The sequence below is a fragment of the Emys orbicularis genome, chromosome 7 (assembly GCF_028017835.1).
Source record: "Emys orbicularis isolate rEmyOrb1 chromosome 7, rEmyOrb1.hap1, whole genome shotgun sequence".
In the NCBI taxonomy this organism is placed as follows: domain Eukaryota; kingdom Metazoa; phylum Chordata; order Testudines; family Emydidae; genus Emys; species Emys orbicularis.
Window position 1 is genome coordinate 66,084,741 of NC_088689.1, and position 18,827 is coordinate 66,103,567.

The following is an 18,827-nucleotide window of genomic DNA, read 5'->3' on the forward strand; positions in this document are numbered from 1 at the left end:
TTCTGACCAAATAAGCCCTGTTCAAACATGATCTTAATAGCAGACAACCCCCAAATCAAAAAAGCAGGCGGTTTCATTTTTGGCATTCTGTGTGTGTGTACGTACACACACACACACACACAGTCCATTATACCTTTTTCAGAATTCTTATTTAAGATTTCTGGGAAACCATTTAGTAAAGAGCTATACTACCTTCCTTATTCTGACAAGCTACTCTTCAGAATCTCATTTTGTAAGTGTACACGCCTCAACGGAAAAAGTTATATTTAATATTATTTTTAAAAGAAAGTCAGTGGCTAACAAATTAGTACTTAGTATTATTTGTACAGGCAAACATTCAAGGTACCAGAGATCATCTGGACCTCAAAACAGCAAGTCCGGTAAAGCATACATTAAAAGTGTAAGTTATTCTCTACCCTAAAGCATTTTTGTAGAATCATGCCAATGGTAATGACGACTTCTCTATTTCAGATTCATAATGATCTATGGGGCAGCCTCTACTTATCCTCCTAGCTTTAGTTTCTATTACTACCTTGTGAAGTATGGAAATCCCAACTTTGTGACTGAGAATCTAAGAAGTGGGGCATGAGACCACAGGGATGCAAACAGTTATTTTCTTATTTTTTCAGTTAGTTCTGTAGAGATTTGTTACGAATACTTCATACTAACTTAGATTAAACTAGGTACTCTTCATCCAATTAACCTTCTCATTATTGTAGGTTTTGAAAAGGGCCAGCAATACTCATTAGGAACTGTACCATTAACATTGCATTCAAAAAAAGAAAACATTGGAAACCAGATTCTCGCTCTCCTACTCTGCTGATATGCTCTGGTATTAGCCAATGTGTGGTAGTACAAAAAGAGTCTTGTAGTGATGTAGAAGGCAATGAAGACATCTATAGAGTAATGTTCATGTGCAGCCAAAATGAAGAAGATTCCAAAGAGATTCAGGACCCAGGATAAAGTATGTAAGAAGTTCCAGCTTCTTGGTGTATCTAGCAAAGGACAAAGTATCAAGTTAAAAGATTCACCTAGAATGTTTCACAAACCAAGGTTCTTAGCAAGTTTACTACACCCACTCCCATCAGACACCTGACATGATCTTACATTTACACAGCAATCCGAAGGACTGAACAAATTAGGGGCCTGATCCGGTACTCATATGCACAGCCCAATTAATTTACTTCAGAATACTTCATTAAGAATTATGACTATGAATCACTTCACCCATCATTGAAGTGCAACAAGCACAGGGGCGAAAGGGAGCACCTGTTTAACAGTACATAGAAATATTGCACAGTAGAGCCCTGTGCAGGACTATTCTTTACTCCCGCTCCGGTCATTATGGCAGTGGATCCTGCAGGATCCCAGTCCCGCTGCAGGGCTCCATTACACAGTAACATATGGCATGACTACAAACTGAACACCTTCTCCAGTGGCAGCTATACAGATATAGGTAGGTCTCGCATACTTTTCTTTAAGAGAAAGAAGTTTCCAGGTGTGCATGTATAACTGATTTTGAAGTAATTCAACTACAATTCCTAGTCAAGCTAGCTCTCTTAATTTGCTGTTTAATGCATTAAAAAAAAAGTCACATTTTGAATGACTAACAATACCTTATAGAGTGACGGATAATTAATATCAGCATCAAGTACTGTGTGAAGATACCAGCTTGTATCTTTGTAAAGTTTTATTTTCTAAGTACTAGACTCATGTTAACACTATAAGAAGCTTATTGTATGCAGGAAAGAGGGATGAAACACAAAAAGAGTGGGGATCAGATAAGGATAACGCAATGTGAAGGCGACTTCTAAAATAAAATTGAGAACTGAGAAAAGTAATAGAGAAAGGGAAAATATTAGCACGGGTATGGACAGTTGAAGAATGGAAGACCACTGCTGTACAAGAAAGCAACTTGAACAGCAAGATCACATCTCTATTTAGTTCATTTAAGAGAGTCTTAAATTAAGAAGATTTTAAAAACATGGCAGTGACACTGTAGTTGAAACTGATATGGCACTTCCATTTTCCACCCCCAATCTTCACTTGTTAAAATCTTTTTAGAAAGTTGCCTTTGGGGCTGGGGTTACCAAAACCCCACCCAAATGCTTCTGAGCCTGAAGGTGCTATGGAAATCCATTTCATAAGCTCCCATATGGAATGTATGTCCTAGAACTGCTCAGGCTCTCCCCGTAAGCACTTTTACAAGGAGGGCAGGAAGCCTGGTAAGAAGTCTGTTTGGGGGCTTGAAAAGTAGCTAGGTGCATTCTGAAAACCACTTACCCTTCACTTTCCAGTTATAGTCTAAGCAAATCTTATCAAGCACATTCCATGCTAATCTTTTAGGACACCTAGATTCTACAGTGATTGGCACATTAGAAATAGCTAAGATTGGTCAAAATACTCAGGGACTTAGTTCTTTTTAAGTAACTTCCATCTCCAGCTCAACACTAATCATGAAAGCTTTCAGTCATAAAAGGACAAGCTTTCAGTCAAAAAAGAGGAGATTTTGAGAACGGAAGAAATAAAAATAGGGAAGGAGTATGCCTCTTAATTACAGTCATTGTCATGTCTCCATAATACTCGTACGTGTTTGGACACTGGCATTGTGTACTTACATTCAGTGACAAAGAAGTTCAGCATAGTCAGGACAACAGTATGGCCACTGAACATGTAGTCTCCACATGTATGTACTCCAGTGAGTGTCATTCCAAAACCACTCCATATTGCAAATGCTCGCTGAAGTTTTGCCCACACGTTGCCATACAACTAAAATTAAAACAGCAACATTAATATTTAAAAGCCATTGCTAAGAATACTTTTTACTATAGTCCAAACATGTCTAATAGAAATTCAGTTGCTGCCTAGCACTATGTATATTTAATTCACATTCCCTGTTTCCATTTTTAACTTTTTACTGCAAATACAGATTATCAGAACAGCCCATGGATTCTATTTTGGCATAACTAGGATCTATAACTATAATTATAGAGGTACACAAAGTACCTCTGATAAGTGCTTTCTCTAAATTCTGTGGTTTATTTAATCCATAGCTATAAATGATTCACATAATGGAGCTTCCACACATTCTCTTGAGGATTTATTCCATAGCCTAGTGAGTCAGTCAAAAAGATTTTCCTGCTATTCAGCCTAAACATTTTTCATAATTTCATCCCTTTATTTTTAGTTATAGTCTTACACCCTACACAAGCCTTCTCTCTCCTTAGTGTTTCCATCCTTCAAATACTTGGCAGCTGTGTGTCATTTTAGCAGGCTAGATGAGGTATAAATATTTAATTTTCAGTCATTCCTCATAAATCATCCCCTTCAGTCACTCAAATGTGTTCCTCTGATGAATCCTCTCATTTGCATAGAGTACTACCCTGAAAGCCCCAAAATGAATGCAATATTTTAAGTGCTTTCTATCAAAAACCCTATAGAAGTGACTACCAAATTAATGATCCTTGATTTGCACATGAGGGTCAGTATTTAACAAGCAGAAGTTTGCAGCTAACTACATATATGCTTACAATATGACTATCCTTATCACAATAATTTTCATCTGAGAAGGTTAAACCAAAATCAGAAAAAACAAACATTTAAGAATATTCCTTTACCTTTCCGGAACACTGCAGATGCTGGCCTGGCACAGAGAGTGAGGTAACAAACATTGTAAAGCAACGCAACAAGAACACTGTCCCCATTAAGCTACACAATCTGCGTAAGAGTATAGACCTGGGAAAATAAAAAGGGACGCAAGAGTCGTACAAGATTTCAAATACTTTTGCACATTTGGTTATGAAAATTAAAAGAATTATGAGAGATTTACAGCATTCTTCTCTAACTTATCCCCATGACATAATTTTTAATGGGACAGGGATTTCTTGAACTATAACAATTTAGCCTAACATGGTATTAAGTTTTATTTCTATTTTTAATCTTTCTTTCAAATAGTAATGCTGTTTTATGTACTGGCATCTTACTGAAATACTGACATTTTTGAATGAAATTGTGTGTCATGGTGAAAGTGACTGACAAAGATATTCAGATCACTGCATACAAGGGTTCAGAAGTCAACATGTCTCTGAATACAGTATTTACACCCACAATTTGTCCATAATAAAGTGACAAAAGCCAAGTCTCAGGAATGCCAGCCCTCATTTCACAAGCATATAAAAAATGTGATTCTTCAACCATGTCTGCTATGCTCTTGGGGTTTTCCCCTCCGACTGAGGTGACATACTCTATCTCCTATTCAGCAAAGGGACAATATGGATGCTGTATACAAGAGCGCTTAGAACAACAAATTCTTCTCCTTTGGAACTACAATCTTAAATGAGGTCTTACACACAAGCTGTCCAGTGAACTTTTTAGTGTTGAGATGAAATGTTTCAAAGCACTAACACAAAATGCAGCAATACTAAAATTAATTAGACCCTCCCAAATTTACGATCATTTAATATTGATCTTAAGACAGGCAAGTAAATGATTCCTTTGTCCTGCTCATGATACAAAAAGGAGCAAAGGTGGTTTTTGTCCACCTTGTCTCTTGGGCACTAGTTAATGTTATGCTTCTCTAGAAGAGAGAAAAAAAAAAAGTCAACTCAAATTGTCACTTCTGACCCAACTACAAAGATATTGTTTATTCTAAGTGTAAGGTATGTAAAACTATTTTTCTTGGTTCTCTCATTAAAACTAAGTTGCTATTAGCTAGTCATTCAGAGAAGAAGTTTACAAGCTTCTGGAGAAAGCCCTGCAAGAGGACACCCTGGAATCCCTGGACTAAAGAGAACAGAACAGTTGGAAGAAATGTTGTGGAGCTAGTCATGTCTGACACATGTCACTCATCTCCCAGTCTGGGGACATATACACCCAGTTCCTATAAACAGGCTGGTTATTTAGAAATGGTGGACATTCAGACGGTGGGGCAGAGAGAGATATACAAGATTGGTTTTCATGGGTTCCCAATTCAACCAACACTGCAAAACAAAGTGGCAACAACCACCCCAATGGAAGTAAAGTAGCACAAAATAGTGGTATCCTCCAGGCACAAATAAAGGAAACAAAGGAATTCTTTATGGGAAGTGGAAGGAAGAATTGTACCATGGCCTCATCGTGCCATCTTAATGATGGTAAATAACAATTGTGTTTAAAGGCAAGTCTTGGCTATAGTTATTATGATGGATTTCTGTCACATTCAATCTTTATTAGGTTGCCAACAGATGTTTCTGAATTAAGAGTTCTTTTAATTGAAAGTACTATACCTGTGTCTGTGAAGGAGGAGAACCAGGAGCCAAATGTAGCAGAGAATCACACCACACACTTCAGTCATGGCAAAGGCCCAAGGTATCCTAGGAACACTAAAGCAGAAGGAAAAAGTTAACCTACATAATAGAGTTAACTTTTATGAATATGCGTGTTTTAAATTAGGCACCTGAATTAATGGCCTAATTTTCAAAAGGTGTTGAGCACCTGCAGCTCCCACTGAGGTATATGGAAGCTGCAGGTGCTCTGCACTTTTTGAAAATGAAGCCATGTATTTAGGTGACAAAATAAAGATTTAGATGCCTACCAGTGTACAAGTACCTTCACAGGGAGAAAATACCAGGTACTAAAGCGCTCTTTAACCTAGCAGAGAAAGGTGTAACAAGAACTGATCACTGGAAATTAAAAGGCAGAAATTCAAATTAGAAATTCAGCCCAAATGTATAATAGTGAGTGAGGGTGACTAACCACAGAAAGAAAATACCAATGCAAGTGGTAAATTCTCCATTTTTAAAATCTTCAAATCAAGATTGGATACCTTTCTGGAAGATATGCTTTAGTCAAACAAGTTATTGGGCTCAATGCAGGCATAATTGGGTAAAGTTCTATAGCATATAGGAGGTCTGCTTAGATAATCTAATGGTTCCTTCCGCTCTTAAATATATGAATCTACAGGCACCCAAGTTTGAAAGTTTTGGCCACAGTTTCTTTGGTACTACTATCTTGTATTGCATTCCTCTGAAACTGGTAAAAACTAACACTGAAGATTTCCACAGCACAAAGAACTTTATTTTGACAGACTTAGTAATGCCTTAAGCTCTAGTTCATTTATTTACTCCCCTCGCAACCCATTTTAAAAACGTTTTAGAGGACATTTAAAATGAAACTGATCAAAGGCCAAAACCTATTGTAAAACTCAATGTTTTACATGGATTTCCTACCAGAATTTCTTTACTGATCTTAAGGTTTTAGTAGTTTCTTTATAATGAATTTCCAAAACAATATCACTCATCTTGACACATTAACTTACATCATGTATCACATATTGTAACTGCAATAAAAAACTAGTCAGCACAAAGTTCTTAAAACACTACCATTTCAATTTAGTGTTTAAAGCATAATAAATCTCTTCAATGCAGGAGGACAGGACCATGAAACTCATTCTGTGATAAAGACTAAATTAAATTTGTAATTAGGGTTCATATGCCAGAACTGTAAGATTAGGTCTTAATACACTAACCATGAGGAAAAATACCCATGCTACCTTTCTCTCAAAACAATGTCCTCTGTAATTTATAAAAGAGGACCTTGTACTGCTTATTGTGCACTCTACTATATTTAAGCACACTGTCAGCTTTTTATTTAATACATACTACAAGGTCTCACAGCTTTCTTTACAACTCCTTTTCCTTCCTCACTTCATGCCACTCATTTTCTTTTTTAAAAAGAACAGTGCTAATACTGTAGGGCATTTTTATCTGCAGTATCATCAGTGTATTCCTGCTTTCACCCTGACAGACTTTTTGGTATTTCCCCACACAGTTTTCTGCCTCATCCTCCCCTTCCCCATAATATCCACCCAATCTCCTATTTCTCCTGTTATATCTGCTTGATCTCTCCTCCAACCCCCATATACTCAACCCATCAGCACCATTTGTGTTCCTCACTCCTTGCAACCCCATTCTTTTTTAAAGAGAGGATCAACAGTGCCTGGGGCAATAATTCCCCAGCTTCCTCCTCTCCCAAGAAAGGATGCAGCAGCTTCACAGAGAGGATCATTCACTTGGACCGCAAATATAAATACACCCTGGGTATGGGTGACTAGGTTTTTAAGCCCTGACTTGAGTAACAAAAGATCTTCATTGATGGTAATGGGAGTTTTGCTCAAAGATAGTAGATTAAATATAGCTCTGATTAATTTAACAGTTTAGTTGAAGTTCATTATTTTCAAAGCATTCAACATTTATTAGTCGGGGGGGGAGCATGGTGTGTGGCGCATAGTTAGAACCACTGCTCTTTCTGCTCTTCAATTTACCTCTTCCTAGTGCTAGGAAGTTCACATTTATAGCACTAATAGAATATATTTGGTATAGTTTTCTGAGACTTAAAATTTAGATATATACTAGGATTTTCAGAGAAGCTTAAGTGAGTTAGGTGTCCAATTCCCACTGAATTTCAATAGGAATTAGGCAGCTAAATCCTTAAACTCCTTTGAAAATCCCAGTCAAGATGTATGCAGCAGGAGAGAAGTACTAGAAAAAGTTCATTTCTGTCTTCATGCATTCTTACACAAGTCCTCACTCAGATGGCACAGTCTTGAGTACGATGTTTATATACCTAGAGGAAATAGGAGGGACACACCTATTACATGCAAAAACTTAATCCCTTGGAAAGGGTAGAGAAGCCTAAAATGCCTAGAAATCTCAAAGCTATTCCAGAGTCCTTGCATGATCAAACTTTTTGGTATAAGTTTTAATTTAACATTTACTATATCATTACTTTGCCCTTATAATACATTGCATATTTACATTAATGAAACATCACCCTCCCGCTCCCCCCCACAACAAGGTAGGTAAACTGAAGCTTAGAAGTTAAGCAACTTTTCCAAAGTCACAATCAGTGAGCAGAGCATGAAATAAAACCAAAGAATACTACCAGTTACCTGCTTCAGTAGAAAATATGCTTTAGTTAGCTTTTAAAATGTGATATTTTCTTGTTATCATTTTACAAGCACTTAAAACGTACTTAATGCCATATAATATAAAAGGATCACAGTCCTTTGCTGTAGTATTGTGCTGGAAAATGGGGAGGGTAGAACAGTTTGCATAGTTGGTAAACACCTACCACAATCCCATTTATGTCTCCACAGTAAAATACCCCGGGCGTAAAAAGAGCCATGTAGATGTTCAGGCTCAGGCTCTGAAGGGCAGGGAAAGGGGTGGGTTTCAGAGACTGAGCCCAAACATCTACACAGCTATTCTTAGTACCGTAATGCGAGCCCACATCTGCAGACCCAGATTCTAAGATGCACTGCCACGTTGTTAGGGGTTTGTTTGGGGGCGGGGGGAGGAGGGAAGGGGGGAGAGGAGGCGGCGGGTCATGTAGACATACCCCAAGAGTACTGATTGGAGAATCAGAAAGAAAGAAAAAAATGTAGAAAGCTAACAGTAAGCTATTGCTAGCTGCTGAGTAAAACCTCTCCAAGAGAGGCCACTCAAACTTATTCAGTTTCTGTCCTCTTAGTGCCTCATCTGTTGTATATATCAATGAATGTTGAGAAGCTACAAAGCATTTTTTTTTTTAAATTAGATTTCAACTACAGAATGATTGTGTATTAATCTCTTTAGCCTTGTTTGTCGAAGTTCCTTTCCCAGGAAGCTGGTACTGCCAGTAATTTGCACTTCGCAATATCATCAGAACAGAAATTGTTACAGGTTTCAGCTGAAGCTGTTTCTCTGTCACATGTCCCCTTTGCTACACAAAAGGTAAAAAAGTAATTACTCAGACACTGGCTCTGTTGTAATCCTATGACAATGTTTTGGTTGTTTCTGCTAACATTCTCCACAGTAGCGCCCCCCCCCCCCCCCCAACACTGTGATTACAGCGCTTCTGTCCTAGGAGCAGACTCTAGTATCCAGTCTTGTCATGACGGTCATTCTCCCTTCTTCCATCACTCCTTTGGTCATCACTTGCTGAGTAATGTCTAAATTAATGACAGGCTGTGCGGCCTTTATTCACATGATTAGTCCTATTGACTTTGATGAGACGACCTGTGAAGTAGAGACTACTTTAATGAATAAAGGCTGCAGGACTGAGCCCCTCCTGATACAGGTCATGTCTTATTTCTGTGCACTTTATAAGTCTGTAGTATAGTGTGTGAGAATTACTTGGAATGGAGCATTTATTCCACATTAAACTCACATGGTTGAGCAGAAACTAAGTAGCTCTAGCAGTTGCTCTCTCTGGATTTAAAGGAAACATTTAGAGCATGGATGTCATTCCTCTATCACTAAGGCTGCGAGTTTGTCATGGAAGTCACGGATTCTGTGACTTTCCGTGACCTCTGTGACTTCTGCAGCGGCCAGTGCGCCTGGCTCAGGAGCAGCTCAGGGAGCCCTTGTGCCAGGGGCACCGGCCACTGCTGGGGCAGTCTCGGGCCACCGCGCCCCTACCCCCCGCAGCAGAATTTGGGTGTGGGAGGGGGTTGGGCCACTGGACAGGGTGAGGCAGGCTCTGGGCGGTGCTTACCTGGGAGGGGCTCCCCGGAAGCAGCGACACCCCCCTCACTCAGCTGCTAGGCGGAGGCGTGGCGAGGCAGCTCTGTGGGCTGCCTCCGCCCAGAGCGCTGGCTTTGCAGCTCCCATTGGCCAGGAATCTCGGCCAATGGGCACTGCGGGGGCAGTGCCTACAGGCAGAGGCAGCGTGCAGAGCTGAGCAAGGGGGGGGGTGTCGCCGCTTCCAGGGAGGACCCCCAGGTAAGTGCCGCCCAGAGCCTGCCTCACCCTGTCACAGTGCCCCAACCCCCTCTCCCCCCAAGCACCACCACACCTGGGCAGTGCGCTGCGGCCCCCTCCCCCAAGCAGCCAGGCCACCCTCCGCCAGCACCTGCAGGCCCCCAGGCAATGCTCCCCCCTCCCAATTTTATTCACTGGTATTTTTAGTAAAATGCACAGGTCATGGGTTGTGAATTTGTGTGTACTGCCCGTGACTTGTCTGTAACTTTTACTAAAAATACCTATGACTAAAATGTAGCCTTACCTATAATTAATAGCTCTCTCACTACCACTCAGTCCACCAAGTATTACAGATAATCAAGTATAACAAACCCCTCTATGCATCTACTCCAGACATTCAGCCATCATGGGGATGTTGGGGCTAGTAGGAGTATTGAGAGAAATAAAACTAATAAATAAGCCTTCTCTAAAAACTTCCTATACTATTAAAAACAAGTGGGACTTTATGGTAGTACTCATGTTTAGGAAATGTGTGGGCTGTTTAACAACAGCCACTTACCACAGCCATTTACCAAATGCAGAATCAGAATATGAAGACACATCCAGGCATAGAGCAATTATATCTCTTGGCTAAAGGTGACAGCTGATTGCTACAGTATGTTAATGGAACTCCAGTTAGTGATTTCTACATCAGCAGACCTGACATTCCTCATTACATCTGGCTGAGCAGTCAGCCACAAACAAAATAATTTCCAATGTAAACAATCTCTTTGAAATTTCCCTCAGCTCCTTTCAAATTCCAAGCCTAATTGTATTATTATACTTCATTATTCTGAAGTACCCCAGTCTCTACCTAGTGATTTTGTTTAAACTGGTATAGGAAGTTGGAGAAATAAATTGTATATTAGCAACACAGTTTAAGCACTTTAGCTATCACAACTCTCTATTTGGTCTTTACTGATAGCAGATGAAGAGACACAAGTTGGAGGAGTCTAAGTCTTTAGTCTGCAGTTTTAACTACGAACTTTATCCAGTTCAAAGGATGACTGAGAATAAAAGATTATTATTTGGTTACAATAAAGCTTTTTCCACTACAGTTGCTTGGTTTTGCAGGAAGCAGTTCCGTTTCTTCATACCCAGGAAGAAAAAAAGTGAGCTCTTAGTATCAAATACAAATAAACTGAACGTGGTATTAGCACTTAGATTGCTTTATTTCTCCAGCATGCCAGTTCATCAGTTGTCAAGGACTGTCACATCATTTTTCAGCATACTATACACATTGCATAGCTACTTCAAAGATTATCAAAAGTGACAGAAGATTGAATGGAAGAAAATGTTTTAAAAGGCAAAGTTTGCCATTTACTTTAGTGCACCAAAGTGCTGCATGCCTCAAAGAACGAGATTCAAAGAGCAAATTTTGCAATTCTGAAAAATGAGTTGCACATATACTGAATGATATCAACTTGTTATCTGTGTCCCTAGAACACTGGTAATGTTTGGCCCAACCTCTTTAAAAGAGATTTTTAAAAAAGGCCCACAATCCATATCACTGTGTTCCAGTAACACCCACAATGTGCTGATACTGTTCAAACACAAAGGAATATACAATTCCTACCTCAAAGCACTTACAGTCTAAAATACAATCTCTTCTACTACCCCAGTTCAGTGCCTTGCTTCTTCTATGAACTCTTGCTCTGCTCCCAACTCTGCAACACGAATTTGTCATCAAATGCAATTTATTTACAGTCCTGTTTGGTGAAGCACCAGCACAAACTAAATCAAACTTTACAGCTAGTACATGGAATGGAAGAAAGGGCAGCACAGCAGGAAAAAGCAACACAATAAGTCACCTGAAAGTGAAGCATCCAAAAGGGAATAGATTTTTAAAACATGACTGAAGCAGTACTCAGGTGGAAGGAGAACTTATACCTCAGGTTAATGGAAGCGGTATCTGCTATATGATAAATTACAACAACTAGTGTCACTTATGAGATTTCAATGAACATGTGAGAAGGGAGTTATGATTCTTTAAAATCAATTTACTTGGAGTGTGGGAGGAAGGGACAGTCAAGTCAGGTAGTGTACACACCTTTTAAGTAACCATTTAGCTAAGGAAGTAGAACTAATCACAGCAGTTTTCCTTTAAAATCCAATTGTATAGTAGTAACAGCAGCACTTTAAGTCAACTGCTCAATTTCTTTCTTCACAAAAGCCTTTTAAAATTATATTTCTTTAAACTCTTGAGAATTGGAGTACATTACAATCTAGACCGTGGGCGAATACATTCAGAAATGTGATATCCCAATGCCAGGTGTTAGATATTGAAAGATTATTATGAAATATATTGAAATTCAAAATATCATCTATAAAGGTGTAAGAATTTTGTGATTTAACACCATCATTCTGTTTCTGAACAAGTACTTACCTGTCTAGAAATATGTCTGGTAGCGGTGGATATGTCTGCATGTCAGGTACGCGCTCATGTACTATAACCATGACAAATGATGTAAAGCCAAACACTATGAAAACATATATACAACTTAAGACTGTTTTCCAGTACTCAGGGTCCAGTCTTCGCATAGGATGTTTGTTTTTCCCATTTGTGTATTGATACTGATCAGCATTCAGGTCAGTAACTGGTCCACAGTCCCGTGGTACTTCACCATTACAAAACCAATCCGTATCTTGAAGGGAGCCAACGGTAGGAGACATTGTGCCAATGGGACTATCGCTGTTGTAACCCAACTCTTCTAAAACCTCAATATGCTGTTTCTGCAATTTGCGTATCGACAACATTAATCTTTTGATATCCCCCAGGACTTTGATTTCCAAAGGAGGAGATCGCAAATCATATTCAGTCAGTGTCAATAATGTAATTCCATCCAGTCTGTGTCTATTGCACAAAACGTCCACATACTCGCAGAAGCCTTCTTCCTTTAGCCATTTGGCTACGTTCTTAGTAGTCCAACGTCGGATGCAAAGCTGGTTGTTGCCTGCCATTGTCTTACTCTCTACCTGCCAATAAAATACATTAATTATATTCTGCAGAGAGATAAGGCTCAAATGTCCAAAAAATATTCCCAAAGAATTAATATACACACATTGAGCACTGTGTGCTCATAATTACTTGAATAAGAAAAGATGCTATTAAAATTATTTCCCCTCAGTATTAGGATGTAGATCCACTATTAAATGAATAGTAAAGGTCTAACACTTATTTAGAATTACTTTATAATATTCACTGATCCAATTTACTATTTTGGATTCTTAAGGATTTTTTAGATTCATTTCCTGAATCCTTGAGGTATTTTGTACAATTCTAGCTATTCAAAAAACTAAAAATCACAAACAGAATAGACTATACTGAGCTACTGCTAACCAGAACATAATTATTCTTTAATCACATTCCTTTATCCATTCTGTTTTCTAAAGCATAATTTAGTTCTTACATAAGGGTATCAGTATGTTTGGTTTGTTCTTCAATGACAAAAACTTTTCTGTTTAGATACAGATTTCATCACCACACTCTTCTGCAGTGTGCAATTTGTAAGCCAGGTAAAAATATAGGCAGACGCCATGCAAACTTCCCTATGCAACTTTACCATTGACTCTTCAGTCCTGACCTATAATACACTGCTATTTAGGACCTAATCTCTCTCCTTAAGACAGTGCTGTGTCTAGTCATGTTCCGCTTGTGATGTATAGAAATAGAAAATAGGATGAGATCAGCTGGTTTTAATTTATGCCCTTTTTAGAGTTGAACATAGATATCCTAAAATATATACTACTGTTAACCCACTGCACTATCTAAGCTACTTTTCTTTTTCATTGTCTGCTACCTTACTCCCTATAACTCAGAGTCCCCCCAATGCCTGACATCACTGATTGAGACCCACTCCAGCTCAGTTTCTCCACAGAGATTCCAGATCACTCCTATTCCACAATATTGCTCTTGATATTTACTCCTCTCCCTTAAACCTGATTGAAATAGCAGTCTCATTTCAACATTTTATGGATCAGGAATGGGTATTTTTCCCTGTTGGCAACACAACATCCTGTTCAGAAAACTTTTTTCTGTCCAGCTATGAACTGTCATTTCCAAGAAGAAACACACAATCCTTGGAGCCTCCTGTTGCAACATAAGGAGAGCTTCTGCATCAACATATTTCACTGTTTCATGACAAGATATGTACTGTGATTATATACTATATAGGGCATAAGAGCAACAAGGAGAAGGCTAAATACCTATAATGCCTAAGATACCTCATGCTAATATTCTGCATGTTCAAAGTGTAAGCATATTTTAATTTATCCATTTCAACTACAGTAACATCAAAGTGACAGATACTTCAAAATGTTTTACATTGCTGCCACAATCATTTAACCTGTATTTTACTTTGAAACAAGCATTACATCTAGCTCCAAAAGAATCCAAATCTTCTTTTAAAAAACGATGCAGTACTAGTGTCAATGATATTACATAAAAGAAAATAAGATTTATGCTGTTGGGAAAATTTCCAATATTCCCAGACATCTTTTTGGACTGTGGAATATTACTCCAAGGAAGAGGTAGATGTCCCAATACTTCAGCCATGTAGAACTAATTTGTCAACCACCACAAAAGTTTTCTGTAACGAATAATTCTGTATTGGCTGACTAGGTGAGCAACTGTTATATTAATAAAAGTACAGATGATGGGATAACATAGTAAAAGCCCTCCCAGAAGTTGAAATATTTATTTTTGAAGGCCAGTATAGTAAATCACATAACTAATATAAAAAGTTACGGAAAAGAAATTCAGAGAGATGCTCCCAGAAAAAGCTAACAAATTTTAAAAAAAGCTTATCAAAGACTTAAGAACTCTCAGAATTAGTACCATGCCTTTTTCGTCTCAGAACACACTTATGTGTACACTTTGCATTTGAGGGGTTTGTATATTACATAGTCCAATGCTGAACAAAACAGAAATAACAGGTGCCATTAATGAGTAAGCAAGATCTATAAAAGTGGGGAAATTAATTTGAATAACTCAAACATGGAGAAACCCAAGAGATATATATTAAGCTATATAAATACATATATTAATACAACCATATGATCAGAAGGACTATTCTTTGACCAGGTGTAGCATCTGAAATTACTCATGTGTTAGGTTGCAAGTTGACAGTATCTCTAACGCAAAGGTTTAATATCACAAATAAAACGCTGTATATAGAGCTAATACCTACACAAACCTTATTAAAAATATATTGATTCAAACGATGGCCAAGGCATCCATAATGCATTGCTGGGAGTGTTTTTGCCATGCAATTTGACTCCCTATATGCAGGGGTAGAACAATGGGATTCATGCACTGTATACCTTTTATACACCATTTTGAAGACTGATATCACCGAATAATGAGGCTGATCTGCATATTGATTAATTCAAACAGGTGAGCTATGATTCTGCTTTCCTTTATCAGTGGTAGATGTGTTAGTTTATCTGATGTTCCTAAACCTACAATTTTTTACAGTAAGAGCTAACTTTACACAGCCTAATGTACACATAACTTTTTCAAATTTAAACTTATTTGAGTGAAGTTATATACAAAGGTCATTGTAAAAAGGAATCATTCCAGTTGCTGACAGCTCCCTTACTGCCTCTGTTCAATATAAAGAAGTTGTAATATTTTCCATTCAGAATAACCTTACTTTTTCTATTCAATACACAACTACTAGCAGCAGGCTGCATTATGCGGATCACTAATTCCAAATAAGAAATTTATTTACTAAAATAAGACAGGAGATCTACATTACACACTTCACCTCTCTACAAAGGAAAAAGGACCGTAAGCTGTCTAAAATCCTACCTGCCACATGGGGCCACAACAGGAGTACCCCTAACTCACCCAGCAATATCGTCAATTTATCCAGCTACACACTCAACCCAGCAGAAGAGTCTGTCCTATCTCGGGGACTCTCTTTTTGCCCCAGCACCCCCACGAACATGATACAGTTCTGCGGTGATCTGGAAGCCTACTTTCGCCGCCTCCGACTCAAAGAATACTTTCAAGATAACACTGAACAGCGCACTGATACACAGATACCCTCCCACCAACAACACAGGAAGAAGAACTCCACATGGACTCCTCCTGAGGGTCGAAATGACAGTCTGGACCTATACATAGAATGCTTCCGCCGACGTGCACAGGCAGAAATTGTGGAAAAACAACATCGCTTGCCTCATAACCTAAGTCATGCAGAACGCAATGCCATCCACAGCCTCAGAAACCACCCTGACATTATCATCAAAGAGGCTGATAAAGGAGGTGCTGTTGTCATCATGAACAGGTCTGACTACCAGAAGGAGGCTGCCAGACAACTCTCCAATACCAAATTCTACAGGCCACTTTCCTCAGATCCCACTGAGGAATACACTAAGAAACTGCACCATCTACTCAGGACACTCCCTACACTAACAGAGGAACAAATCAACATACCCTTAGAGCCCCGACCGGGGTTATTCTATCTACTACCCAAGATCCACAAACCTGGAAATCCTGGACGCCCCATCTTCTCGGGCATTGGCACTCTCACTGAAGGACTGTCTGGATATGTGGACTCCCTACTCAGACCCTACGCCACCAGCACTCCCAGCTATCTCCGTGACACCACAGATTTCCTGAGAAAACTACAATGCATTGGTGACCTCCCAGAAAACACCATCCTAGCCACCATGGATGTAGAGGCTCTCTACACAAACATCCCACACACAGATGGAATACAAGCTGTCAGGAACAGTATCCCTGATGATGACACAGCACAACTTATTGCTGAGCTCTGTGACTTTATCCTCACGCACAATTATTTCAAATTTGGTGACAATATATACCTCCAGACCAGTGGCACCGCTATGGGCACCCGCATGGCCCCACAATATGCCAACATTTTTATGGCTGACCTGGAACAACGCTTCCTCAGCTCTCGTCCACTCACGCCCCTTCTCTACCTACGCTACATTGATCACATCTTCATCATCTGGACCCATGGGAAGGAGACCCTGGAAGAATTCCACCATGATTTCAACAGCTTCCACCCCACCATCAACCTCAGCCTGGATCAATCTACACGGGAGGTCCACTTCCTAGACACCACCGTACAAATAAGCGATGGCCACGTTAACACCACCCTATACCGAAAACCCACCGACCGCTACGCCTACCTTCATGCCTCCAGCTTCCACCCCGGACACACCACACGATCCATCGTCTACAGCCAAGCACTGAGGTACAATCGCATCTGCTCCAACCCCTCAGACAGAGACCAACACCTACAAGATCTTCACCAAGCATTCTCAAAACTACGATACCCACACAAGGAAATAAAGAAACAAATCAACAGAGCCAGACGTGTACCCAGAAGCCTCCTGCTACAAGACAGGCCCAAAAAAGAAACCAACAGAACTCCACTGGCCATCACCTACAGTCCTCAGCTTAAACCTCTCCAACGCATCATCAGTGATCTACAACCCATCCTGGACAATGATCCCTCACTTTCACAGACCTTGGGAGGCAGGCCAGTCCTCGCCCACAGACAACCCGCCAACCTTAAGCATATTCTCACCAGCAACCATGCACCGCACCATAACAACTCTAACTCAGGAACCAACCCATGCAACAAACCTCGATGCCAACTCTGCCCACATATCTACACCAGCAACACCATCACAGGACCTAACCAGATCAGCTACAACATCACTGGCTCATTCACCTGCACGTCCACCAATGTTATATATGCCATCATGTGCCAGCAATGCCCCTCTGCTATGTACATTGGCCAAACTGGACAGTCACTACGCAAGAGGATAAATGGACACAAGTCAGATATCAGGAATGGCAATATACAAAAACCTGTAGGAGAACACTTCAACCTCCCTGGCCACACAATAGCAGATGTAAAGGTAGCCATCTTACAGCAAAAAAACTTCAGGACCAGACTCCAAAGAGAAACTGCTGAGCTCCAGTTCATTTGCAAATTTGACACCATCAGATCAGGATTAAACAAAGACTGTGAATGGCTATCCAACTACAGAAGCAGTTTCTCCTCCCTTGGTGTTCACACCTCAACTGCTAGCAGAGATTTCCATTACTTGCATCTGAAGAAGTGAGGATCTTACCCACGAAAGCTTATGCTCCCAATACTTCTGTTAGTCTTAAAGGTGCCACAGGACCCTCTGTTGCTTTTTACAGATTCAGACTAACACGGCTACCCCTCTGATACTTAATTCCAAATGAACTATTACAGGATTTTTTGTTTTGTACCAAAGCATCTTGCGTTAACACCTACAAATTGTTTTTCTATCAGTCAGTAACATGTGCTTCTGATTTTTCCTGCTCAGAAATAGAGGCAATACAAGGGGGGGGGGGGGGGAAGACTGAAGTAGCTGCTTCCGATACCTCTTGTAACGGATACTGTACACTGCCAAAGGCTTTGAGAAACAGTAAACTTAGACTCACCAAGAATTCACTCAAAAATCCACTGATTTTCCTTATCACAAAGCAATTCCTCAGGATGAACTCAGAAAATGTTGCGGAATCCCAGAGAACTCAGTTAACATTTTTTAATCAAGAATTATAACACTAGACAGATCTCTCCCTCTGACATTGCAGGGCAAATATCACCCCTCAAACTCCATGTAATAAGAGTGATTTAATAATGCTGAGCAAGCACATACCAATACATCAAAGGTCAGTACTGGCAGGGTTGTACTTCGGAAAGGTCTACATCTAAAGTACGATGCAACTGATAGTTGCTGCTTACTAATTTCAAATGCATAGGAGAGGAGGGAAAACTGAGGTAGGGCATAGGTAGATTAAAAAAACTATAAGAGAAACAAACCCTTATGTGATGGTGTGGAATAATTCCCCCCCCCCTCTACAGCTTTTACCAGTTTCAATAGTTGCGAGTTAATTTTGGTTCAGTTATCTTCCCCAGTCTGTTTGAACTAAAAAGGCTCCTTCCCCCCTTTTTATGTATTATTCATATAAAGCCATTTTAACGTGCACAATAAAAATAATTCTGCTAATGTAATATAACCTACTGTGTATTAAATCAATTAAGTACTATG

The 18,827-nt window shown here is 39.6% G+C and overlaps 1 protein-coding gene across 1 annotated transcript; it reads right to left on the reverse strand.

Moving 5' to 3' along the window:
* Positions 1 to 316: 316 nt before the first annotated feature.
* SAMD8 (sterile alpha motif domain containing 8) lies at positions 317 to 12,730 on the reverse strand. Its single transcript, XM_065408084.1, has 5 exons — positions 12,145 to 12,730; positions 5,265 to 5,360; positions 3,618 to 3,735; positions 2,619 to 2,769; positions 317 to 995 (listed from the first exon to the last, which is right to left on the reverse strand). Exons 1-5 carry the CDS (start codon positions 12,717 to 12,719, stop codon positions 691 to 693), a joined length of 1,245 nt encoding a protein of 414 aa, XP_065264156.1. The 5' UTR covers positions 12,720 to 12,730; the 3' UTR covers positions 317 to 690.
* Positions 12,731 to 18,827: the final 6,097 nt, after the last annotated feature.

Bases quoted from the DNA above. Each gene is read 5' to 3' on its own strand.
- SAMD8 (XM_065408084.1), bottom strand. From the start codon at position 12,719: ATGGCAGGCAACAACCAGCTTTGCATCCGACGTTGGACTACTAAGAAC. The intron at 3,736-5,264 runs GTATAGTACTTT...TTATTTTCCCAG, and splicing joins CTCCTCCTTCACAGACACAG to GTCTATACTCTTACGCAGAT. The intron at 996-2,618 runs GTAAGTACACAA...GTCCTTTGCTAG, and splicing joins GAACTTCTTTGTCACTGAAT to ATACACCAAGAAGCTGGAAC.